At 43.5% G+C, this 27153-nt stretch overlaps 1 protein-coding gene across 1 annotated transcript in view; it reads left to right on the forward strand.

Annotated features, from left to right (window-relative positions):
- OGFOD3 (2-oxoglutarate and iron dependent oxygenase domain containing 3) overlaps positions 1 to 26873 on the forward strand; it is an 86448-nt gene extending 59575 nt beyond the window's left edge. Inside the window, exon 9 of the mRNA XM_069750669.1 lies at positions 25883 to 26873. Within this exon, the coding sequence (XP_069606770.1) occupies positions 25883 to 26019 (137 nt within the window). The 3' untranslated portion in view covers positions 26020 to 26873. The remainder of the gene's footprint in view (positions 1 to 25882) is intronic.
- Positions 26874 to 27153: the final 280 nt, after the last annotated feature.

Raw genomic sequence — 27153 nt, forward strand, 5'->3', positions numbered from 1 at the left:
TGATATCATGATGAAATGTCCATGTATTCCCCCTTAGGTCAAGGGAAGTACGGTCACAATACACATTAGACCAGTGTTGGCTGAACCCGCTGATATGTACGGGCTCTCTGGACAGTATAATGTGTTTGGAGACCCCTGACAATCATCTACAGATCTGGCACATCTGATTTTGGACTGCCGATCCTTCTGGAGATAAGCCGCAGCCAAACAAGTACTTCTTTGTATGGGATGATACTTCTGGGAGATACTACCGAGATGACTCTTAGCCTCACGATCCAGCCATTCAGTGTGTATGAAGAGCTTAAAAGACTAGGCCCTTTCTTCCTACTCTCACTTACTTCCCTACACAGATACAGAACCAGGAATAAACTTACTCCCCTACACAGATACAGAACCAGGAATAAACTTACTCCTCTACACAGATACAGAACCAGGAATAAACTTACTCCCCTACACAGATATAGAACCAGGAATAAACATACTCCTCTACACAGATACAGAACCAGGAATAAACTTACTCCCCTACACAGATACAGAACCAGGAATAAACTTATTCCCCTACACAGATACATAACCAGGAATAAACATACTCCTCTACACAGATACAGAACCAGAAAGAAAAAGTTTTAAAAACCTCATTAATATTTGATCAGTGGGGGTCCAACAGCCTGCACCCTTTTAACCACCAGAAAGAATAACAGTGCAGGGCTTGCTGTAGGTTCCCATGGCTGACACCTGTTTTTTTGGGAAACCGAACTACAGGCCATTGCAAAGTTCAAGTCCTCTACTGGAACTTCTAATAAGGTTTACATTTATTTTAATTTTTTTCTAAAAAGGATAAATATTAAAATCTCCCCTTTTTCCAGTTTACAAAAAAAAAAAAAAGCATATTTGGTGTCAGCGCATCCATATAAGTCCAATATATCAAAATATAAACCGTATGGTGAAAAAAGTGGAAACACTAACAGGGTAAAAATAAAATCCAAGAAACAATTGCAATTTTTTTTCACCATTTCACCTCACTTTAAAAACTCAAATTCACCCTGCTAAAAACAAGCCCATGTTTTACGGCTATATTGATAGGAAAAATAAAAGTTAAGGTTTTTGGAAGAAATAAAACGAACTTGTAACTCTAGTGAGTACTTCACTAGAATTGATCATATTCGTGCTATCAATGGAAAGCCATGAGAGGTATACATCAGGGAAATCTCCTCCACCGGTAGACTGGTCACTATTTTTAATTTTTACCATGTAAAAAAAAAGGAATAAAAAACACACACAAAGAAAACCCTCACTAACTGGGTGTAAAAGAGTAAAATAGAATAAAGAAAAATGCTAGGGAACGTAATATAAAGCCCTATAGTTATAGCCAATAAACTAAGTCAGCTAATTAAGAAAATGGCTTTTTTTCACGCTTTTTGCACTTATTAAGTCATTAGGATACGTTCTGTAAGAGATTTCTCTGCGTGGTCCTTAAAGGGTTAATAATCTGCATTCCCAGTTAGATTATTATTACACTCTTACCATGCTACAGCGATCACACTCAGGCCTGCCAGTAATACGAGTACCTATGTGACTCGCCCCTGGTTGTGATTTCCTCTGGCGTAGTTGATTAAACGAGTCTGAGTCTATAGAAATTTTAATCATAACCAGCAGAAATTACTGTATAAAGCACAGATTCCTCCGGAGCACACATTATAATTACACTGATATCAGCTGTACAGTTCTTTGTCTTTTAAGTGAGGTCCCCACTGACAAGGCACTAATTATAAGCTTTGTACTATGAGAAACACAAATATGATATAATCTGCCTATACATGTAATGTGATACGTGTTATTTACTCCTCAGCATCATAATTAGCGAGTAAACTACTCTGTAACTAAAGGTACCGTCACACTCAGCGATGCTGCAGTGATATAGACAACGAGCCGATCGCTGCAGCGTCGCTGTTTAGGTCGCTGTAGAGACGTCAAACACCGGCAACAGCAGAACGATGCAGGAGCGATCCAGTGACGTAACGGCGATTTACTTATTGTTCTCGCTGGTTGTTCGCTCCATGTAAAACATTGCTGGCGTCGTTGCTTTTGCTGTCAAACATGACGAATCACGCCGACCTGACGACCAAATAAAGTTCTGGACTTCTAGCTCCGACCAGCAATGTCACAGCAGGATCCTGATCGCTGCTGCGTGTCAAACACAACGATATCGCTATCCAGGACGCTGCAACGTCACGGATCGTTGTCGTTCTCGTTGTAAAGTTGCTGAGTGTGACGGTACCTTAAGAGAACTGCAATAGTTGAGTCACTTTGTAAATATATTACATTACTTATCCTGTACTGATGCTGAGTTACATCCTGTATTACGTATACTCCAGAGCTGCACTCACTATTCTGCTGGTGCAGTCACTGTCTACATACATTACATTACTTATCCTGTAATGATCCTGATATACATCCTGTATTATACTCCAGAGCTGCACTCACTGTTCTGCTGGTGCAGTCACTGTGTACATATATTACATTACTGATCCTCTACTGATCCTGAGTTACATCCTGCATTATACTCCAGAGCTGCACTCACTGTTCTGCTGGTGCAGTCACTGTGTACATATATTACATTACTGATCCTGTACTGATCCTGAGTTACATCCTGTATTATACTCCAGAGCTGCACTCACTATTCTGCTGGTGCAGTCACTGTGATCATACATTACTGATCCTGAGTTACATCCTCTATTATACTCCAGAGCTGCACTCACTATTCTGCTGGTGCAGTCACTGTGTACATACATTACATTACTTATCCTGTACTGATCCTGAGTTACATCCTGTATTATACCCCAGAGCTGCACTCACTATTCTGCTGGTGCAGTCACTGTGTACATACATTACATTACTTATCCTGTTCTGATCCTGAGTTACATCCTGTATTATACTCCGGAGCTGCACTCACTATTCTGCTGGTGCACTCACTGTGTACATACATTACATTACTGATCCTGTACTGATCCTGAGTTACATCCTGTATTATACTCCAGAGCTGCACTCACTATTCTGCTTTGTGCACTCACTGTGTACATACGTTACATTACTGATCCTGTACTGATCCTGAGTTACATCCTGTAATATACCCCAGAGCTGCACTCACTATTCTGCTTTGTGCACTCACTGTGTACATACGTTACATTACTGATCCTGTACTGATCCTGAGTTACATCCTGTATTATACCCCAGAGCTGCACTCACTATTCTGCTGGTGCAGTCACTGTTTACATACATTACATTCTTATCCTGAGTTGCATCCTGTATTATACTCCAGAGCTGCACTCACTATTCTGCTGATGCAGTCAGTGTGTACACACATTACTTATCCTGTACTGATCCTGAGTTATATCCTGTATTATACCACAGAGCTGCACTCACTGTTCTGCTGGTGCTGTCACTGTGTACATACATTACGTTACTTATCCTGTACTGATTCTGAGTTACATCCTGTATTATACTTCAGAGCTGCACTCACTATTCTGCTGGTGGAGTCACTGTGTACATACTTTACATTACTTATCCTGTACTGATCCTGAGTTACATCCTGTATTATACTCCAGAGCTGCACTCACTATTCTGCTGGTGCAGTCACTGTGTACATACATTACATTACTGATCCTGAGTTACATCCTGTATTATACCCCAGAGCTGCACTCACTATTCTGCTGGTGCAGTCACTGTGTACATACATTACATTACTGATCCTGTACTAATCCTGAGTTACACCCGGTATTATACTCCAGAGCTGCACTCACTATTCTGCTGGTGCAGTCACTGTGTACATACATTACTTATCCTGTACTTATCCTGAGTTATATCCTGTATTATACCTAACCTTACTTTCCTCCTCCCGTCCATTTTAGTGGCTAATCTACTAGTGGTGGGGTCTGACTATAAACTTGTTAACAGGCAGCAGAACTGTGAATGCAACTCGTCTTCTGTAATATGGGGTCAGGGGCTGTAACGTGGTATGAATTATTATATTTATGACATACCATCTTCTAAAGGATTTCCCTAAGTGAGTGCTATTATGGGACTATAAGGAGGCGATGATTGTCTCATAGTGGAGAAGAAGCCACAATGTTTGGTTTTTGGCCATCCATGTGATACTTTGGTCAGTGAAGTGACAGATGCATATTCTGTAACATACACAGTGCAGTTATTGTTTCCTTCCACCACTGAAAATATTGAATTCTATGGCCGTCGTTAGATTTAAAGGGCTTTTCTATTTTATTTTTTTTACAGAAGGGTAGGAAATGTCCAGAATAAAGAAATGACCATTACTTACTCGGTTGAACTTCTCACCGCTCTTCTCTTATTGTCTTTGCTTTTCCCCATCAGTTTTGGAAATGACCACTGGTTAGGTGTTATTAGGTTTGGACCCAGGTAGTACGTGTTTACTTTTTGTGAACTGACCCCAATTGAGAGAGGAAGTATTACATTGAAATCCACCAAATAAGCAACATCCTTTGTCTTGAAAAAGGGAAAGAATTTTCTGTTCGGTAATTATACTGTGAGCCATGTACGTCCTCGCAGCTCCTAGCCCAGGCTCAGCCACCCTCATCACTCATGTCTGTATAGGAGATGGCAGGTGCTGCAAAGAAATAAGTATGCTCAATGAGGTTGTGACATGGGAGCCCTCAGATAAGTAGCCGCAGAGCTGTAATGCTGATAGCTCTGTGTTCAGTCATCTCCCAGGACAGGACCAGAGCAGAGCTGTCAATCACACTGTTATAGCCCCTTGCCACATTCAGGCAACCCGGCAGTGGTGAGTGCAGGACGAGTGGAACTCGTGCTACGTCGTTCATGCATTTTGCCTTTTACTAAAGACTTCCAGTATTTAAAGGGAGTCTGTTGGGGTTCAAATCTGTTCTCAAATAAGCACCCCAGCCTCTAGGACAGCTCTCAGTGTGAAGAATCGTACTTGTTTTGTCAAAGTCCATGGTTCACTTGGCCAGAAATCAATCTTTTATGTGACATATCTATTAGTTTCTTAGTGCACTAGGGGCAGTCTGAGAAAGCTTCTCTCCTCCCTCCTCTCCCTTCATTGATTGAAAGAACTAGATCTAGGAGCCATCGGGCCTCCTCCTCCATATTGATGCATTCTGAGGCTGAGTATGAATGCATTCTCCACCTGAGTATAGTCATGTCCTCCACTTGAGTATAGTCATGTCCTCCACCTGAGTATAGGCATGTCCTCCACCTGAGTATAGGCATGTCCTCCGCCTGAGTATAGGCATGTCCTCCGCCTGAGTATAGGACTTGTCCTGCGCCTGAGTATAGGACTTGTCCTCCTGAATATAGGCATGTCCTCCTCCTGAATATAGGCATGTCCTCCTCCTGAATATAGGCATGTCCTCTGCCTGAATATAGGCATGTCCTCCGCCTGAATATAGGCATGTCCTCCGCCTGAATATAGGCATGTCCTCCGCCTGAGTATAGGCATGTCCTCCGCCTGAGTATAGGACTTGTCCTCCGCCTGAGTATAGGCATGTCCTCCTGAATATAGGCATATCCTCCTCCTGAATATAGGCATGTCCTCCGCCTGAATATAGGCATGTCCTCCGCCTGAATATAGGCATGTCCTCCGCCTGAGTATAGACATGTCCTCCGCCTGAATATAGGCATGTCCTCCGCCTGAGTATAGACATGTCCTCCGCCTTAGTATAGGCATGTCCTCCGCCTGAGTATAGGCATGTCCTCCGCCTGAGTATAGGACTTGTCCTCCGCCTGAGTATAGGCATGTCCTCCGCCTGAGTATAGGACTTGTCCTCCGCCTGAGTATAGGCATGTCCTCCTGAATATAGGCATGTCCTCCTCCTGAATATAGGCAAGTCCTCTGCCTGAATATAGGCATGTCCTCCGCCTGAGTATAGGCATGTCCTCCGCCTCAGTATAGGCATGTCCTCCGCCTGAGTATAGGACTTGTCCTCCGCCTGAGTATAGGACTTGTCCTCCTCCTGAGTTTAGGCATGTCCTCCTCCTGAGTATAGGACTTGTTCTCCGCTTGAGTATAGGCATGTCCTCTGCTTGAGTATAGGACTTGTTCTCCGCTTGAGTATAGGCATGTCCCTCTCCTGACTATAGGACTTGTCCTCCGCCTGAGTATTCTCGCATGCTCTGCCTGAGTTATTGGCGCATGCTTCGCTTGAGTATTGGCGCAGGCTCCGGCTGAGTATTGGTTCTGGCTGAGTACTGGCTCCAGATCCAGTCGAGTATTGGCTCCGGCTGAGTATTGGCACAGGCTTCAGCTGAGTTTTGGCACATGTGCCGTCTTGAGTATTGACGCGTACTGCGCCTGAATGTTGGTGCATGCTCAGCATACGTATTGACACATGCTCAGCCAACGCATTGGCTCATGCTTATCGTACATAATAAACCCGTCAATGCATGAGCAGGATTTGAGATTAGACAGCACTAGCCCAAGTGATGCCAATGAGAGAAGGTACTCTGTTCACTTCTTCAGAATTTTACCCACGAATTTCCACATTTAGTGCATGTGAATAGAGATTTTATAACTCTACATTTGCACAGATTTTTGGCCATGCTGCTAAAATATAAAAATTTCACGTGCTGCCTTTCTTTTGTGGATTTTGCTTGTTAGCTTAACACGGATCTGATCCACGTAAAAGTGCACCTCCGCAGCTGGAATCCATTTTGTGCCTCAGATCCAATTGCGAATCTGATTCGAGTGAGCAAGTAGCATGACCAGGACTGTATTATAGACATAAAAGCTCCATCTGACTCTCAGCAAGCAGAGATCTTGAGAATTTTGTAACTTTTTAATGTATTTACTGTAACCTGAATCTCCCTTTAATAGAGATGTAAATTAGATCATAGAATGACTTCCCTCTCCCTTCTACATAGCCTTCAGGGTCAATTCACTCGATTTGAGAGTCAATTGTTCTTAGTTGCTGTGTCTCGTTCGTGACCTATGGGGATGAGGCCACTCGATATTTAATGGTGGTTATGTCTCGCTAGCGGGAAGCAGCATTGCTGGGCACTCGGCAGTGTAGAGGACTGACGTCTGTTCCCTGGGCAGCACAGAGCTGGCAGGTACATAGAGTCCTGCTCCGTTTCCTCCACTCCTCTCTCCCTTGCAGACGTAATTGATATTTCAGAATCATTGCAAGACCGGCAGGCTGGAGGAGCTCCCATTACACCTGGCTGCAGACAGTCGTAATTCACGGCTCGTTGCCCATCGCAGCCATTACCGTGGGTATAAAAAGGGAGTCCGTGGTCTGCTGACGCTTTGTTAAATTGACATGTGGCATCAAGTGTCTATCGTTTACTGTCTGAGCCATAGGAAAGACTAAACACAACTTAACACAATACCTCCTGGTACACTGTTACACAAAATTACAGCTTTTATGGGCTATCCTCTATAGTTCACATACTGTAGACAGCACCCTTCTATTTGGAACCTTTATCAACCGTCTTTTCAGACGTTCGTGGACTTTTTTGGCAATTCATTCTTCTCAGTGCAGGAAAATGTTCTGAAGCCACACTACTCCCAAGATCGATAACCAAGGACAAATGTTTGGAGGGATCCGCGAATGATTTAATGGGGGTCTCTCAATTCTCCTGATGTCAGATGTATAGAAGAAAGAATGATCATGCATGATGGATTTATTTTATTCACATGGGAGTACAAATTTGTGGTTGGAGCTGCCAACAAGAAGACCCAAGTTCTGATATGCTATCTCAGCCCAACCCTAAAAGGTTCCTTGAGGGCATCACCCCAATGGAAATTCACAAGCAGATTGTGTAAGGAAATCTCTAACTTGCCTTCTCAATTGGTCCATGAATGTATGATTTTAATCCACTTCAAGACGCTAAGCCTTTGTTACCCTGGCTCGTATTCTAAACCCATCAGTAGTCATTTAACTGTCCCACTAGAACCGAGTCAAACTATTTCCTACTGCCCTACCACATGATTGGGTCTAACTGAGTCTATGATATTCCGTAATTATTTGCTCTCTCCAATATTGTCATGGCAAAATGTGACTTTCTTGACCAGAAGTCCTGTCTCTTGATACCCGTCAATGACCACATTTCTCTCCATGCCCTGTACCTTGTATGTGCCAACAAGAGTACAGAATATTGTAATTGTATGTTTTTCTCAGACCTGCAAGCCTAGTCATGGCATTTATGGGTCTTCTTAAGGATTGCATATTGTCATCTATAGTCCCATCTGAAATGTTCCAATAGGCATCTATTACCGTAAGTGGAAGATAACGTGTTTTATTTAATCCAATTGACTCGAAATTGGTTTACAGTCTACTCCTTAGTTACAATACAGTGCAGTAAATGAGATAAGTGTACGACGCATCACTCGAATCTTGTTAGAGATTCCCGAGGCAGTAAAAATGAAAAATCTCAGCAGATTTTTTATCTGGGGACATAAGGTTGATTGCCTCGGTGTTTTTCCAGTTTGTAGACTGAGCTGCAGAAGGTCAAGAGAGGCCCCATGTCATCTACTTAAAAAGGTCAGTGCATATACTGTATCGGGCGGTTTCATTTTCTTCTAGCTGAAGAGCCAAGAATTTGAAAATCTCAGCCTTGGCTTTGATTTTACTCCAAGGCTCCAGGCATGGTGAGTTTTCTTTTGTTTGAGACTTGCCGTTTTCTGAGATTAGCTTTGATGTTTTTTCATTCATTAGGCAATAACACCTGATGGATTGAAGTACCTGATGTTGGTGGATCAATACTTCATGGATTTCCATAACCCTTAGTCTTCGTGACCTCAGAAGCTCCTTTCAAAGGGTTTATTTTTCTTTTTGGCAAGTAGCTTTTTTAGTATTTCGAAAGTTTGGACTTGAAAGAGAAGATCTTGGACACTTAGATTTGTCATTTTGTAGAACATCGCCCCCAATTCATTAGGACCAGTGATTTTTCTCGCTTGTCTTGATGAGGAGCCGTGCAGGAGTCAGACTCTACTGATTCATGATAGGCGCGCTTCGTGAGTCTGGAGCATCTGATGAGTGGCATGAGCCTCCATGCACTTCACCAGAAGTCTCACTTCAGTCTCTGAAGCTTCTGGCGTAGGGAATGCCAGAGCTCGCCATGAATTAGACAAGCTGTGGTCTCGTGCCCCGCACCAGTTCCCTCAATTTCAGCAGAGCTGGAAAAACTGGTTTGACAACACCAAAAGTCACAAATTTGGCGCAAGCCCGAGTTGTACCGAAATTTAGCAACTTTTCAAAGCTTTTATACCACTTTTTGGGTGTAAAAGCTTTGATGAATCAGGGCCATTGTGTATGTGGTAGACTCAATACATATTTTAAGCAGACCTTAGAAGGCTATGTGTACATGTTCAGGAATCTCTGCAGAATTTTCCTGAACAAAACCGGACTTTTTCTGCAAGAAATCCGTTTGCGTTTTTACCGCTTTTTTTCGCAATTTTTTCCGGAGCTTCCCCAATGCAAGAATATAGCTGCAAAAACACGAAAAATCCACAAAATTAATGAACATGCTGCGTTTTTTACCATGTGCACAAAATTTGCGGATGCATTAAAAATGATGGGATGCTGATGTAAGCATTTTTTTTTAGAGTTTTTCCACGGAAAACTGCCAAAAAAGCGAAAAAAACGTGAAAAATCCTGAACGTGTGCACAAAGCCTAATTATTGGCTAAACTCCGAAGTGTTCACCTCATACCTGTGGTTTGATTGAGCTTTCCTGTGCCATTCTGTTTCGATAATCTGCTTACTAAAAGTTCCCATATACCTTAGATAGCTGTCGTTTGGCTTTCCCAACCTTACCATACACCTGCAGGCTCAATTTGCGAAAATTTTGAATGTGGAAGTTGAAGTAAGCCTCTACCAGACACTTAGACATTAATTTTAGCAGGCCCAGTCCTTCCTTCCCTAGGCATCATCTCTTGAGGGACCATGTGTAGGCAGGGCCGGACTGGGACTAAAATTCAGCCCTGGCATTTGAAGTTACACAGGCCCACTTGTCACATGGTGACTGTATAATATCTTTGTACACTTGTAGGCAGGCCGGTTTTAGGCAAAGTTGGGCCCTAGGCAAAGTTTAAAATGGGGCCCCAAATGCTAACATATTGCACATCACACAAAAGCATTTCGGTTGTATTTACAAGCGCTGAGTTCAGGCCGCTAAGTGAGTTTGAGCGACTATACTGAAGTTGTTCAATGCTTGTTTCCCGGCCTCTTTACACCAACTGAGGAATAATGATGGGACAGAACGATCACTAACAGATCACTTAGACTACTTTCACACTGGCGTTTTTTTCAATACGTCGCAATGCGTCGTTTAGGGGAAAAAACGCATCCTGCAAAGTTGTTTGCAGGATGCGTTTTTGCCCCATAGACTAACATTAGCGACGCATTGACACACGTTGCAACCGTCGTGCGACGGTTGCGCCGTGTTGTGGCGGACCGCCGTGAGCAAAAAACGTTACTTGTAACGTTTTTTGCTGCTGACGGACCGCTTTTTCCGACCGCGCATGCGTGGCCGGAACTCCGCCCCCACCTCCCCGCACCTTACAATGGGGCAGCGGATGCGCACGAAAAATGCATTCGCTGCCTCTGTTGTGCAGTGCATTCACCGCTAGCATCGGAACCTCGGCCCGATGCACTGCGACGGGCCGAGTCCGACGCTAGTGTGAAAGTAGCCTAAAGGTACCTTCACACATAACGATATTGTTAACGATATCGTTGCTATTTGTGACGTAGCAACGATATCGTTAATGAAATCGTTATGTGTGACAGCGACCAACGATCAGGCCCCTGCTGGGAGATCGTTGGTCGCTGAATAAAGTCCAGAACTTTATTTCGTCGCTGGACTCCCTGGAGACATCGCTGGATCGGCGTGTGTGACACCGATCCAGAGATGTCTTCACTGGTAACCAGGGTAAACATCGGGTAACTAAGCGCAGGGCCGCGCTTAGTAACCCGATGTTTACCCTGGTTACCATGCTAAAAGTAAAAAAAACAAACACTAGATACTTACCTACAGCCGTCTGTCCTCCAGCGCTGTGCTCTGCTCTCCTCCTGCACTGGCTGTGAGCCGGAAAGCAGAGCGGTGACGTCACCGCTCTGCTTTCCGGCTCACAGCCAGTACAGGAGGAGAGCAGAGAAGCAGAGCGCAGCGCTGGAGGACAGACGGCTGTAGGTAAGTATCTAGTGTTTGGTTTTTTTACTTTTAGCATGGTAACCAGGGTAAACATCGGGTTACTAAGCGCGGCCCTGCGCTTAGTTACCCGATGTTTACCCTGGTTACCGGCATCGTTGGTCGCTGGAGAGCGGTCTGTGTGACAGCTCTCCAGCGACCAAACAGCGACGCTGCAGCGATCCGGATCGTTGTCGGTATCGCTGCAGCGTCGCTAAATGTGAAGGGGCCTTAAGAGATCACCATACAGTATCATGTTATCAGCAGCACATCTACAGTTTACACCGGCGGTGTGCTGCTGAGAACAAGGATCTTTGTTTCAGCAAAATCAATCTGAAATGCAGCATTTTACTTGTTTAGTAAAATACACCCCATAGTCCTCCATATATTATAATGTGCACCACAGTCCTCCATATAGTATAATACACTCCCTATTGTCCTACACTGCTCAGTCCTCCATATAGCATAATACACTCCTCATAGTGCTCCATATAGTATAATGCACCGCCATAGTCATCCATGTAGTACAATTCACTTCCCATAGTGTAATGCACCCTATAGTTCTTCATATAGTATAACGTATTCCCCATAGTCCTCAATACTGTATAATGCAGCCCACATATAGTATAATGCAGCCACCCCAGAGTATAATGGAAACAGCAGCACTCAGCATGTCCATATGGACTTTTCCTCTCTGAACCCTGTTCACACAGGTACTATACAGATGATCAGATTTTTAAATATGCAAATTTCCTCTTCTGAGAAAAAGAGGACTTAAACTCTATAGCGCCACCTGTTGGAAGTAGCGATCCTACAAGTCACAATCAACTCTTTAACGAGTCGTGCAATATGACTTAGGATAAAAGCCAAATCAGTATCTCAATTCGCAGACACGGTGTTTCGGGCTGTTGGTCCTCGTCAGTGCGAAGCATGAGAACTAATTTGGCTAGGTGAGAGGCTCTGGACTGGGGTCTAAGGGGTATCGTTTCTCCTTATGGAGAGTGACATACCATCACTGACGAGGGCCAACAGCCCGAAACACCGTGTCTGCGAATTGAGATACTAATTTGGCTTTTATCCTAAGTCATATTGCACGACTCGTTAAAGAGTTGATTGTGACTTGTAGGATCGCTACTTCCAACAGGTGGCGCTATAGAGTTCAAGTCCTCTTTTTCTCAGAAGAGGCAATTTGCATATTCTATTTCCCAGAGGATAATTGCATGGCGAATAAGCCTCCTTACCTTGACAAGCCAGAGATGGTATGTCACTCTCCATAAGGAGAAACGATACCCCTTAGACCCCAGATTTTTAAATACATCAGATAGTGATTGCATACATCAGTTAGGACTGCTCTGATATGGGTATACCGTGACGTTTGTTGGAGCAGCTTAGTATACATTTTTTGCAAAAAATGTATCAACCAAATACCCTGTTTTTTCATCTTTTTACTAGCACTTGCGGATTACTGTGATTTTCTGAAACTGAGTGTTTTTGGTTCTACTATGCTCTTTTGTGTCTCCAGAGTATAATGCAGCCAACCCATAGAATATAATGCAGCCCCCCTCATAGTTTAATGCAGCCCCCTCATAGAGTATGATGCAATCACCCCTCAAAGAATATAAATATAATACAGCCCCCATAGAATATAATGTAGCCCCAAATAGAATATAATACAGCCCACCTCCCCACAGCATATAATGCATCCCCAGCAAAGAGTATGATGCAATCATCCCTCATAAAATCTAATACAGCCCCCCATAGAATATAATACAACCCACCTCCCCATAATATATAATGTAGCCCTCATAGAATATAATGCAGCCCCCCATAGTATATAACAGCCTCCCCCATAGAATATAATATACCCCCCATAGTATATAGCAAAGCCCGCATAGTATATAGCACAACCCGCATAGTATATAGCAAAGCCCGCATAGTATTCAGCACAACCCAAATAGTATATAGCACAACCCACATAGCAGATAACACAGCCCACGTGGCAGTTTACAGCACTGCCCACACAGCAGTATACAGCACTGCCCACACAGTAGTATACAGCACTGCCCACATAGTAGTATTTAGCACAGCCCACACAGTAGTATACAGCACAGCCCACATAGTAGTATATAGCACAGCCCACACAGTAGTATACAGCACAGTCCACACAGTAGTATTCAGCACTGCCCACACAGTAGTATACAGCACTGCCCATAGTAGTATATAGCACAGCCCACAAAGTAGTATGCAGCACAGCCCACATAGTAGTATACAGCACAGCCCGCATCTCTCCTCCCCCCCTCCCGAGAATGGCCCCACAGTCCAGTAAAAAAAAACAAAAACAACACACTCCTCACCTCTCCTCGTGCCCGCGCTGCCTGTCCCTGTCTCGGCGGCTGCCGCTGCACTGCCTTGGACACAGTGAGTGCGTGCACACCGCAGTGTCAGAGGCAGAGCGGGGAATGATGGGAGAAGGAGCGTCAGCAGACGCTCTCTCCTCCATTATTGCATTCAACTGTACCGGAGTCATAGACGCTGGTATAGTGGAAACCGGTGGTGGTGGTGGGGGGGAGTCAGCGCGCCGGCACACTACTGGCACCGGCCCTTCTGGCATACTCATCAGACGGTCGTTTTTTCTTGATGAAGTGGTTGGGTTCATCCAACATTAATTTTTATGGGGGACTTTAGGAAATATCGTCACTAATCCTTATCAAGTTTTACATGCTAACCTGTTACACTGAGGAACCAAAGGAGTGATAGATCAGTATTGTAAGAATGAATTCAACCATTGACTTAATCCAGTGACTTTCTCAACATCATAACCGGAAGCACATGTTGACTCTTAAGTCCCCTAAGGCCAGTAGTGCTCCCTCTAGTCCTCTTTGACAGGCTTCTCGTAGGTGTTGATGTTCTGGTAAACTGTACAAACCAACAACTTACTAAAGGTCCCCATACATATTAGATGAGTCTTCGGAAGCTACTTATATCAGTGGCATCGGCCAATCTTCTCGTGTAAGGTAGGCCTCTCAATTCTCCATTAACAGTTAATGTTGGGGGAGAGAAGGATGTGGAATGTTGGGATTTCAACATGCAATGTGTTTTCAGGAAAGAGTCATCAGATTGTGGCCTTCTCCTCTCTTGGGGTGTTGGGACAGAGGTTGGCTATCTGCTAAACCTACTGTCACCCGACTACTGTCTCCTGTGAATAGCCATCTTAAGTGTTGTCTTCAATTATCCAAAGATGGCCATTGTGTGATTGAAGTTGGGTTTATCTACTGGTCAAAGGACATCCATTATTGGTCTTAGACAGATGAATGTCAGCTGGACATGGCGTTATTGTCAGGCTGCGATGATCATCTAATGTCTATGAGGGTGCCACAGCTGGCTCCTAAATGCAGATGTTAGGGGAAAGGAGGTTCATGCTTTATCCATTTTCCTCTTGTGGGATAAGCCATCACCAGAGATGTCTGGCTGCTCCTTACTCCCTTCTTACCATAGATATCGCATGTATGAGTTCGGAAGAGTGGCTTGTTTGCAATACAGAGTATCTTTACACTGTTGCACCTGAGAAAGGACAGAAATGTAAAATGTTGGTAAATTATATATGGGACCATCAAAGTAATTATGCAGTTCACTTTTTAGCCCTATGAAACGATTGACAAAAGGCTCTCTTTGAACTCTTTCATGTCGCGTATCGCTCCTCTGTTTTCGAACGTGTCCATCTTGTACATATCAACATATTGGGGCTGAATTGATGTGAGGTCACGCCACATTGCAATGAGGAGTACTAGTTTACCCCACATGAAAAATCCTCTTTATGTCTTAAACTCATTCATAAGAAACAGAAAAAGTGCTGGTTACGCTACAAGCCGGTGTCCACCAGGAGTTCGAAGTCACAGAGCTGAATCTACCGTGCCTTGTAATTAATTATGCTTCATTCATCCATGCAATAGCCACATGCAGGCGATTAAGCTGTGCGTGACCCTCCTCCCCATCCAATTATATATTGATTTTCTGATCAGTCTATTAAAAGCTGAGCCTCGGAGACCTGAGCCTGGCGAGCTGCGCCTTTGAAGCCAAATGACGACGTACAGTACAAAGAAAAGAAGGCTTAATGCCAAGGAGGACGACCCTTGAGGGAGAGACATGACACTACACTGCTTTATTAAAAAAGGTTATATGCCGCTATACGAGGATGAGGAAGATTGCATTCCACTGATCCGCATCAAAAACAGATTATTGAGAGGAGAAGGCCACTTGGCTACACACTTTATAGCTTTCGATACTTCGGAACTTGATTATTTTTGCAAGAGCTGAATTGTAGTCATCTCGAAGATCATCAGTATAGTTCAACCTATTCGGACATAGATGACTTTCCAAACTTAAAGGGATTGTCCAGTTTTAAAACCCTGCCTCAAAAGCTGGCTGCCTTGAGGGTAAAGGTTTTCAAGAGGGTTCAAATTGCCTAATCCAACAGTTTAGACGAACGGTGACCACACACATCGACTGAAAGTAGTTTGATGTTCAAACAGAATTTTTTTTTAGTGTAAGATGGTTCATAGTATGAACGATCTGTCAAATGACTTTTGGCTGAAAAAAAAGTAGCTGACTTCATTTCAGAAGATGATAGACCATGATTGATTGGCTAGCGTGATCCTACTTTCTCAAAGGGAATCTCTCAGCAGGCTTTTGCTATGTAATTTGAGAGCAGCATAATGTAGGGGCAGAGACCCTGATTCCAGTGACGTGTCACTTACTTTTAGTTTTGATTGGTGGTGGGTGTAAGCGGATTACTGGAAGTAAAATTTTCACCTATCAGACATGTAATTTTTATATACCTTACTATGTACTTTCGATATGCCATAAATGTCACAGAAAGAAATACCTCTGTAATTTTTAGTGTGTTGTCATTTTGACACAATCACAGTTCTCTCTGCTGCAGAGCTCAGAATGCTGAGCTGTGTATAACCCCGCCCACAGCACTGATTAGCAGCTTTCTGTCAATGCACAGTGTACCAGTCGGTGCTGGGGGCGGGGTTGGACCAGGAGGCACGGGACACTTAGTCCTGTAGTGATAATATCCTGCTGATAAAACAATGATTTTACTGAAACAGCACCACACAGCTCAGTAAGTGACACCTCGCTGAAATCAGGGTCAGAGCCACTATCACTAAACCTGCTGACATTCCCTTTATGTCTTAATTGATGAACGATGGTTTTGATTGGTATCGTTCATTTTCATCAACTAAAGTCTAATGTCTATGGGTGCATTGCAGGGGACACTTGTACCAAGAGCACATGTCCTATGCACTGTGAGTTTTCTCCAGCGGCGGGTGCATGACCACATAAAAAATGCTTCAAATACTCTTTGAAAGTCTCAAATAACATGAGACATATAATTGTTATATACCTTACTATGTACTTTCGATATGCCATAAATGTCACAGAAAGAAATACCTCTGTAATTTTTAGTGTGGCTCCCTTGATTGGTTCAATATGACAATTTAGCCCTTGGACCAAAAAAAGGATGTGCACTTCTGCATAAGACTAACACCGTGCAGATATCGATAGGTTCAGCTGACAGCCTAATGAATATAGGGCCCCCCCCCCCCGACTCTCTACTGACAAATTATGTCAGTTAGATAAGGCTTCAGCTTGTTCAGTGGTGAACTGCTGATCATTTTGTTTTCTAAGAGATAAGCCAACGGCAGATATGTCTGGCAGTGGCTCTCTCATGGAAAACACAGGCGCGCTCGACAGAGCGAGAGCGCTCTTGTGTATGGGAGCGTTGAGCCAGATAGCTGCCGGCCAAACCATGATTCATCCGACAGCAATCTAAAGTGATTGGGGTGGCTTTGTAGTCCTCTCTAATACAAATCTGTTGCGCAGATTAAAAAGAAGGTCATAGCGAGGAGGGATTTTGGTCAAAAGTAGGGTCTTGGAGATGCATAAAGAGCTTGAAAAACACATGGATAGAGATGGGCGAACTCGGAACAGTAAAGTTTGGGGTCCATACCGAACATCCACTGTTCGAGCACGGACCCCGAACACGTACTTCTCCAGGAAGTTCATGTTATTGTTCGGTTCGGCACCCTAAGCATCAGTAATTAGCAGTGACGTCATCAAAGTTACCGCAGGTCACTGAGACTGCATTCCCACCTCACTTCACTGTGAGCTAGGCCGATGAATTGCAGTGACCTCAGTGAGATCACCGTTAACACCATGAGAAAAAGTGTCACGGTACAGCACTGAGCTCATTAAGTTCATGTCAGTTCACCGTATTTCTCACTGTTTACTCAACCTTTTTACAGTGACCTTTTTTTAAACTCTTCGGCCGAACCCTACAGACTCAAATATCCACGGGTTCGCTCATGACTACCCACGGACACTAAGTGGGTCCTTTCTTCTTGACCTCTATTAGTCATGGGTATAGTGACATTGTGTAAGTCTGGCCATGCACATTAGATGGATGTCAGCGGAACAATGCCTCCGCAAAAGAACAATGTGGTTGGAAGTCCAAAACCGGACATTCGCTATCAACATCTCCTTTGACAATCAGTCGGCCAAACCCCTCAATATCAGCAGGTTCATCCAACTTTTGTCTAATATACCTCAGGGCCTTAAGATAGAGGAACGGCCCTATGATGGTTGTGTGTTCACTCAATATCCCTGATTAGATGCAGTATGATATTCATGGGTTAATTCTGATCCCAAATATACAAGCCGATGATGTAAAACTCTTCTTCCCTGTACACTTTTTTCGAGACAGGACAACCCTCTGCTGGTTTGGTGCCAGACATTTGTAGTTGCCCAGACTATCGAAAGTTCCACTTCAGATTCACATCCACTTAACACACTAAGTGCAGGCTGCCAGACGTGCCATTTTCTTCTCCACGCATTGTGTTGTGATTCCCCTCCTGATAACGAGACTATTGGTACGTGAATTTATCAGAAGATGACATCTCAAAGACAGCGCTGTCTCATTACCTTCTCTGTTTCCATCACATTGGTGCATGAATAAAGCAACTCCCTGTTACTTTTCACACCATTCAAAACACGTTAATGCCATTACCGAGCACACAATGCTAATGTATTCCTCTATCTCGCAGTGGATGTCTTTGCCGTAGATGTCATACAGGCCGACTGACTGCATTGCTGCTAAAGAGTCTGATACAACCCTTTCAAAGACACAACGCTGTGCTACATTGTGTTTAGGACTAGAAACGCAGCTGATTACCCCCAATCTCATAGACATAGAATTGACAAGATAGCAACTTGACCAATGCAGCCAAACTCTGTTTACGTCTTTGGCAAGGTTGAAGATGAGTGGCTGCCAAATGTTTTGGTGGTTGCTTACAATGTGAAGAAGAAACAAGGATCGGACATGTGTAATCTAACCAATTGTATCTTCAGACTTTGCCGAGGTTGTCCTCATTGAGTTGGCTAAATTTTTTAATAGAAATCTGATGTCTATCGCAAGTCGTATAAACCAAAACATGTGGGCTGTTGTTGTATTTAGTAAGTGTCTTTTCTGATTGGGTCCCAAAAACTGTGGGCTCATGCCTTATCTGATATGGGACTATAATTTACCTACAGTGGATTGCGTCTCTATTTTCTCTCTGTCCCTATACTTTGGTGTAGGTAAAATAGTAATCTATAGTCATTAATTCTCTAACGTCTGGGGACATCAGAGAGGCTTAAACATTAAATACTGTGGGCTGTATGATGCTTCGGCTGATCGATCGGTTGACAGGCATCTCAGCCAAACGAATGACTCTCACAGGAGCGCTCGTTCAGCTGAGCACTACTGTGCCAGAGACCAACACTACTGCCGGCGGCTTATTTCCCAGAGAACAATGCGATCGGCAGTCCCAAAATCAGACGATCGACATCTTCCTGGACCATCAATTAACCATTGCCACCATACACATGCTCGTATGCTAACAGAGCATCTTCGGCGTGCTCAAATACTATATTCGAGTCACCGCGGCTGCACAAAAGATCATGTCACCCAATGAACAAGCTTGTTCATTGGGTGATTTGTAGCCTGTTTAAGCAGCAAGTTTATCATGAAACAAGCCTATTAACAGCACTCGGTTACAATTATCTTGCAGTGTAAATACCCTTTGAGTGTATGGCTATTCAGATAGTCAACAACTTCAGAGAATACTTTTCACAATCAAGGACAACAAACGCTTGGAAACTTAGCATCATGGACCCAAGCCATTTTGAACAATCTTATGAGAAGACTCAATTGAAAATTAGGATCAGTAGAGTCAAGGCCATATGGAAACGAAGAAGTTATTTTGGAAAGGTCCGAACAACATAAAGCCAAAGCATTTTGAAAATTTCAAGAGAAAACCAAACTCATTGCACCTGATATTTAGAGTCAAAAGTAACCGAGGAAGACCGGCTTTAAGGTGCCGTCACACTAAGCGACGCTGCAGCGATACCGACAGCGATCCGGATCGCTGCAGCGTCGCTGTTTGGTCGCTGGAGAGCTGTCACACAGACAGCTCTCCAGCGACCAACGATCCCGAGGTCCCCGGTAACCAGGGTAAACATCGGGTTACTAAGCGCAGGGCCGCGCTTAGTAACCCGATGTTTACCCTGGTTACCATCCTAAAAGTAAAAAAACAAACGCTGCATACTTACCTACCGCTGTCTGTCCTCGGCGCTCTGCTTCTCTGGTCTGGCTGTGAGCGCCGAGCAGCCGGAAAGCAGAGCGGTGACGTCACCGCTCTGCTTTCCGGCCGCTGTGCTCACAGCCAGACCAGAGAAGCAGAGCGCCGAGGACAGACAGCGGTAGGTAAGTATGTAGCGTTTGTTTTTTTACTTTTAGGATGGTAACCAGGGTAAACATCGGGTTACTAAGCGCGGCCCTGCGCTTAGTAACCCGATGTTTACCCTGGTTACCAGCGAAGACATCGCTGAATCGGTGTCACACACGCCGATTCAGCGATGTCTACGGGGAGTCCAGCGACCAAACAAAGTTCTGGACTTTCTTCCCCGACCAGCGACAGCACAGCAGGGGCCTGATCGCTGCTGCCTGTCACACTGGACGATATCGCTAGCAAGGACGCTGCAACGTCACGGATCGCTAGCGATATCGTCTAGTGTGACGGTACCTTAAGACTGAGAAGTCATGAATTCTTCAATATGAAATTGAAGACCTTTTCCCTTAGACTAGAGCTCATGGAGAAGCATTATTAATATAGCCACCAGAAGTCGATAGTGACGACGGCACACAATATTTTAGTTTAGTTACTTTGTGATTAGAAGACAAGAACCTAAGCCACAAGGAGCTGAAAAAAAACATTTGAATCAGTCTCCAGCTTGTCTCCTACTATTAATATTCATTCAGCGCATTTTTGAATGACTAGAAGATTGGTCTCCCTCTGTGATGCCATCTGACAGAACAATTTTATTTTAATTTTTCCTTTCCCGGGGTGCAGAAGGAACAAGGCTCTCCAAAAAAAAATCAGATAAATGCTGCAGGTAGATACAATCAGGGGGAAAACATCAAACTGAGACAGAACATAAACACAGCATGCAATGCGGCAAAGCGAGGCGAGAGCGATCACACATAAGGGGGAGGGAAATTGGGGGTGGAGGGAACTTAATTGAGGTTCTCCTGAGATTGAAAGAAGAAAAATCCTTCTTGGATGATTTGTTTATTAAGTATTTTTCCCTCATCCTTCTATCGCACCTTTCAAATGAGAAATAAAAATGGAATTGGATAATGGTCTTTAAAGGATTTCAGCTTTGTGGTGTTATTTCATGGGTTATTAGATTGACGGATTCATGAAAATGCTACTGGCTCCCTAAAGTTCAACTGAGACATGCGATCCCATATATTCTGTGCTCTTGCTGCATTATTACAGGCAAAATCGGTATGGATAGATATTACTGTAATGGCCCTAGATGGTCTCCAAGTTTCAAGACAAGGACTCTTAATTTCAATATTCTAAACTCAAACATCTACCAACCTGAGAAGGTCTTCTATCTTGGTAAGGAAATCTTTTAGTAATGTGAAGACAGTAAGTGGTGTCTTTATCGGCTTCTTGCAGTTGTTTTCTGTCGTTTTGTTTGTCCACATCATTCTTAGGGTCCGTTTACAGGAGCAGACTGGTGGCACAATACGACCAAAGTCAACGATGGCTACTCCTGTGACTACACTCGTTGTAGTACTCATTTTTCGTGTTGTGACCCCTTAGTATTTGACTCGGCTTGTCCTCTGAGCTGTTCTACTGTCTTGTGTCTCTGGCTTTCCTGATCGGCTCTGACTTCTTTGGCTTGTTTCTGACCACGTGTATTGCTGTAATCTCTGGTACTTCATTCCCTCTCTGTTGCTGACCCGGCTTTTTCTGACTACTCTTTCACCACCTAGTGGCTCCTGCCTGCTGCTCTGTGATTTCACTGTGAGTGTACCTATTTTCCTTCACCCGCACCCCCCTGGTGGAGGTTGTGTGCTACTGCGCTGCAGCAGTCATTACAATTGGGTTTTTGAGTAACCGTTTTACTTGTATTGTACTGTAACTTGCTGCGGATTTCCGGTGCAGAATCCGCACCAACATGTGAACTTGGCGTAAAACAGACACTTTACTGCTGCGTAGGGATAAGGTTGGCTGATAGATTACATATTTACTTTTAGGTATTTTTTGTAGCCCTTTAAGGAAAGAGGAAAAAGTGTAGAGTGCACCTGTTTAGTGATTCAGGTCTGTCTTCTCATTTTGCATGCGTCCTTCACGGTCTGTTGGACGTCAGAGCCATAACGAACACTATTTAGATGCTGCCTCTCCTCCTTCACTAGGAATTTGCTGCTAATGCACTGGAACTTTCCTTCATCACGACTCGGAGTTGTGCCTCAGACCTATGGTCGTGCCTATTAAGCCATGTTTACTTCATAAAGAGTTTGCCTACTTTTTGCGTTGGCATCGTTAACCCCCTCCTCTCTAGAGTACCTTATTTCCAGCGGCACTGGGATCTCTGGCTGCGTCCATTATCGCAATCATCACCAGCCTCTCCATGCCCAATAATAGTATCAGTTCTCATTTACTACCCTCGCGTTATACGGGAAGAGTCTTCTGACCAGTAATTGTCCCCGATTGTCATGGTAATAGATTACAGACCGATCTCAGAGCAGCTCACTGATGAGCACTAGAAATAATTATCCCCCACAATATCTCCAGCACCCGTCAGCTATTCCAAATCCCGTCGTATCCAACTCTCTGAGCTGGTATTACCATCTTACTTCCAGCTCCTCTCAAGCGTTCTTAATATTTAATTTTCAGGTACACCATAGCTATCCCTGAACCTGTGATTTCAGCCCAGAAAAAATATTTGTAACCCAACTGTCTCCAGTACACCCCATATATTCCTAACCTTGTCATTTTGAGTACCCTTTCATTTTTTGTTTAATCTTATTATTTTGATGTCATCTGAGTTGTTCATCTCCAGTACCCATCAACTATTCTTCAATCATTTCAATCATCCCTCAATGATAGTTTAATCTTTAGCGATTCCGAGTCCCATCCTCTCCCACGTCCCTCATCTATTCCCAATCACATAATCTCCAGCACCCTCGACTGTTCCCAAACACATCATCTCCAGCACTCCTCAGTCATTCCCAATCTCAGTCATTCCTCAGTGATTTCCAATCTGTTCAGATCTCTGCAACTATTCTCAACCTTATCACCAGCACCCCTTAACTTTTCCTAACTTCCAATACCCATCAACTGTTCCTAACACCATCATCTCAATAATCCTCAACTATTCCTGACCCCATCATCTCAGTCATCCCTCAACAATCATTTCATCTTCAGCACTCCTTAGTGATTCCGAATCCCATTATCTCCCGCGTCCCTCTTCTAGTCCCAATCCCATCATTTCTAGCACCCCTTAACCATTCCTAGCACCAATACCAATCAACTATTCCTAATCCCATCATTTCCAGCATCTTTGACTCCTACCCCATCATCTCAATCATCCCTCAATGATTTTCATTCATTTCATCTTCATCACTCCTCTACTATTCCTAACCTCATCTCCACCATTCTTTACCTGTTGCTGATCTCATCACCTCAACCATTCCCATCATGTCTAGCACCCCCCAACTATTCCTAATTCCATCATCTCAATAATCCCTCAATGATTCCCATTCCATTCAGCACTCAACTATTCCAAACCTTGTCATCTCCACCATTCTTTACCTGTTCCTAATCTCATCACTTTCAGCATTTCTCATCTATTTTTTTCCATTCCCGTAATTTCCATCATCCCCCAAACTAACTCTAGTATGTGTCAATTATTCCTAACACCACAATTTCCCAGAAACTTCAATTATTCCTAACTTTCATAATTTCCAGCACCCCCTAACCATTCCAAACCCATGCATCTCAACTTGTCTCCAGAACCCCTCAAATATTCATAACCATTTACATCCAGAACCTCCTTTTTCCCAACCTGCTTTTTCCCGCACTCCTCATCCTTAGGCCTCATTCAGACATCCGATTTTGTCACAGATGAGAAAAACGGATCAATTATTTTGAACAGAGTATTGTCCAAATGTCATCAGTTTTTCTCATACATTGAGGAAAAGAAAACTTTCTTCAGCTTCTCTTTTCCGACAGTCTGTGAATATGGGATTGCGCTCGGATGTTATACAACTGCTGTCTGATTTTTTTCTCGGACCCGCAGACTTGCTTGGATCAAAATCGGACATGTCTCTGCAGTTTTCCCTTGACCACTTAGTCCGCGAAATATGATGGACATGTGAATGGCCTCGTAGACTATCACAGGTGCGAGTGCTATCCATGAAAACCGCGAAAAGCATTTCTACGAGAAAACTGGATTTATGAACGAGGCTTTATACATATCTCCTCTTTGCTTATGATCCACAGCGAGCATCAATCTATCATTGCTTTAATGTGAATGGGCGTTTGTTGAATCCCATCCCCCGATGTTTTTGTATGCTTACTAACTCTCGCGTGGCATCTTCTTCTTCTTGTTGGATATTTTTTTCTGTGAATTACAGTGTTTTATCACTTCAGATATGAAAAGGACGGGGGAGTTGTGCTATGGCAATGTCTTCCAGAAAGGTATGGGTTAATTCCAGATGGCGCCAGGTTTTTATCTTCCTGCTCAGCAGGAAATTAGTGAAGTACCAACAAATTGGATTAATTATCTTGCTTGGTGTAGCAGTAGATGCCTTTTTCTGCACGTCCCCCCTTTCTGCGCTTGCCTAATGGGGGTGATAGTGCTCGGATATCATTGGAAGAATACTGTTGTTGCGTTTGGGAATTTTTGTCTCCGAGAAAGAACGACTATAAAAGTGAATCATTGGAGTGAGAGAAAATATAATTCTCGGATACCCCATAGACGGCAGCCACGTGGGCAGCATTGCCGGCTGATAATAATTACTGTTTTACATGAAAAATGTCTTCATCGTCGCATCCCAATTTTTTTCTGTGCCTCCCACGATTTTGCCAGCATTTGGAAAACGCTTGTAATTTTCATTGTAAGCCTACCTAGTTTGTGAAGTGAATGCCAGAACTACAGTGATGACTGACACACAGGCAAGGCTGACAACAAAGATAATGGTGGCTATTAGTGGCTGTCACCCATCACCCTTATAAGAGATGGAATGGCTCCAATTGGCTTCATTAGGTTGTCTCTTGAGTGTAATCCTTGTCTACATGCCATCATTACACTTGATCCCCCACTCAGGTCCCACTAGTAGCCGCAAAAGGGTCACATTCCACTTTAATCAAGCACTGATTGACTGTATACGAAAATCGTTGTCCGTGTATAACCCCGTTAATATCACTACTCTAACCCCGTATCCCCCATATTATCAGCAGCTTACATTGGGCAATGTGTTGCCGGCAACAGCCAGTTTTATGCCAAACTTAAACGATCCATTCAGCTGCTGAATGAACGTTTTGCTTATTGCCGGATCGCCGACACGTTTACACGGGGCGATGATCAGGAATGAGTTTTCTTATGAATGCTCATATGCGGATTATGGGCTTGTGTAAATCAGCTATTAATGTTTTCCCAGCCAAGACTTCTTCCCCTTACAAAATTACCTATTTGTGTGGGTACCGAGAGCCAGATGCCTGGCGACTATCAGGTTGCAGCTGCGGTGTGAATGTAGTTTCTCCAAAGCATAAAATTCTGGAATAATGGCGGTTAAACCTCTATTATTCAGCTTCCCTCTCTGCCAAAGGCACAGCTGAGATCTGAAGCGTTGTTTGATCAGTTCACCAGCCTTGGCAGCCATGGAGGGGACAATGTGGTCACCAACATTACAATTTTGGGTCATTGGGATTTTCGCGGTTTGAGCCTTTGTAAGGCAATTTTAGCTGCACTGGTTTCCAGGCATCTGGAGTAGAAACATGATGTAAGCACAGTCTCTATATCTAATGTAAGATAATGGATCTGCGTTTTATATGTCAATTCTAAGGTTTTCCTACACAGATACTTTGCCCGTAGTGAGCGCAAATCGACAATATGGCAAGTTGATTGGCACCTGTTTACTATTACAGTTATCTTCGTACAAATGATTGCTTTGACAATTCTTCCCCAATGTAAAGGGCCCTCAAAGCTTTCAATGTTCCTTGGATTTGAGACATAACTTTGGTTCTTTTTATCATTCTCCATCCATCATTGTTTAACTTTTCATGTCTTTTTCATCCTTTAAGGGCGCCTGTCCTTTTTCACGTCCGGATCTGAGAATTTACATCGGGTGGAAAAGGTGAGCTGGGGCACCAGATATGCCATAACCATCTCATTCACCTGCAACCCCGACCACGGTATTGTGGACCCAACCTGGACGTAAAGCAGGACCCAAAAGCCAAAGACTCAGGCCGGAATGGACCACTGCACCCCGAACCTGAAGACAGAACCTCTAATGAATGTACCTCTTGACCTAAGGTCCACGTCATGGTCTACATTGGACTTTATGAAGGCCAAAACACTCTTCTATGGCTGCATTGGTGAAGCCAAGTCTTTCCGAATGTATCTGTTGCATCTGGAGAGGACCCAGCATGAACTCTTGGTCAAAAATGATTTATTCTTCTCAGCCATAATCATGATATTGTTGATCTAGTAAATATTGGACAGAATCAATGGCATCCAATCAGTCATTCATTTTTATTTAGGCTATAATTAATTGGGAGGGAGAAGATTTTCTTTTGCTTGTTTTGTTGAACATGGTTCAGACAATCTTTTCATATAACCTTACTTTTTGGTGGGACTGTGGTAATCACTGAAGCTACCACACCTAAGTCCTACATTTCTACTTTTTACGCAAGATATTTGCTGAATTAGTCTGGACTCTTAAGAATTAACGACCCATGGATCAATTGGGTGACTACTGCAGGTCTCCATGTGCTTTCTACAGACTTGGACCGATTTTGTAGCTCAGTTAATCAATTTATTAGGGCCTGTGGAACATTTATGGATAACTCTTTTGGTCATTATAATGGCTCGGCTCCTATGAATTGTTGCAGCCAATAAGCCCATAGTAAGTGGCAAATGGTATAATAAGTCTTATATTTTTTAGTTGTTTTTTTTTGTCATTTAATTTTAAGAAGTTTTACATTTTCTTAACTTCTGCTCGGACAAATTCCATACAGTAAGGTGTGGTGAAAGGTGACTACTAAAGAAACTGAATAAAGTGATTAGATATGATTATGTGGTTTGGTAGAAGGATCATTTGTCCCATTGGTTGTCCTTTTTATTCTCAATATTATTATAGGAGGAACTAGATAGGAAAATATCCTGCATTTTTTAAGTTGGAAGACGATAAGTGGCCCCATTGTTTAGACTTCCTTTGGTCTAGAGTCATGGGAGGGATTATTGTAAATGTTCCTGATGGTTTAAAGTAGTGGGATGGATTTTAGTCCCTGGCGATCCAGAGTAGTGAGATGGTTTACTGCCAGTGTAGAGTAGAGGGAGGGATTCTGGCCAA

This window comes from Ranitomeya imitator, chromosome 2 (genome assembly GCF_032444005.1).
Source record: "Ranitomeya imitator isolate aRanImi1 chromosome 2, aRanImi1.pri, whole genome shotgun sequence".
NCBI lineage: Eukaryota > Metazoa > Chordata > Amphibia > Anura > Dendrobatidae > Ranitomeya > Ranitomeya imitator.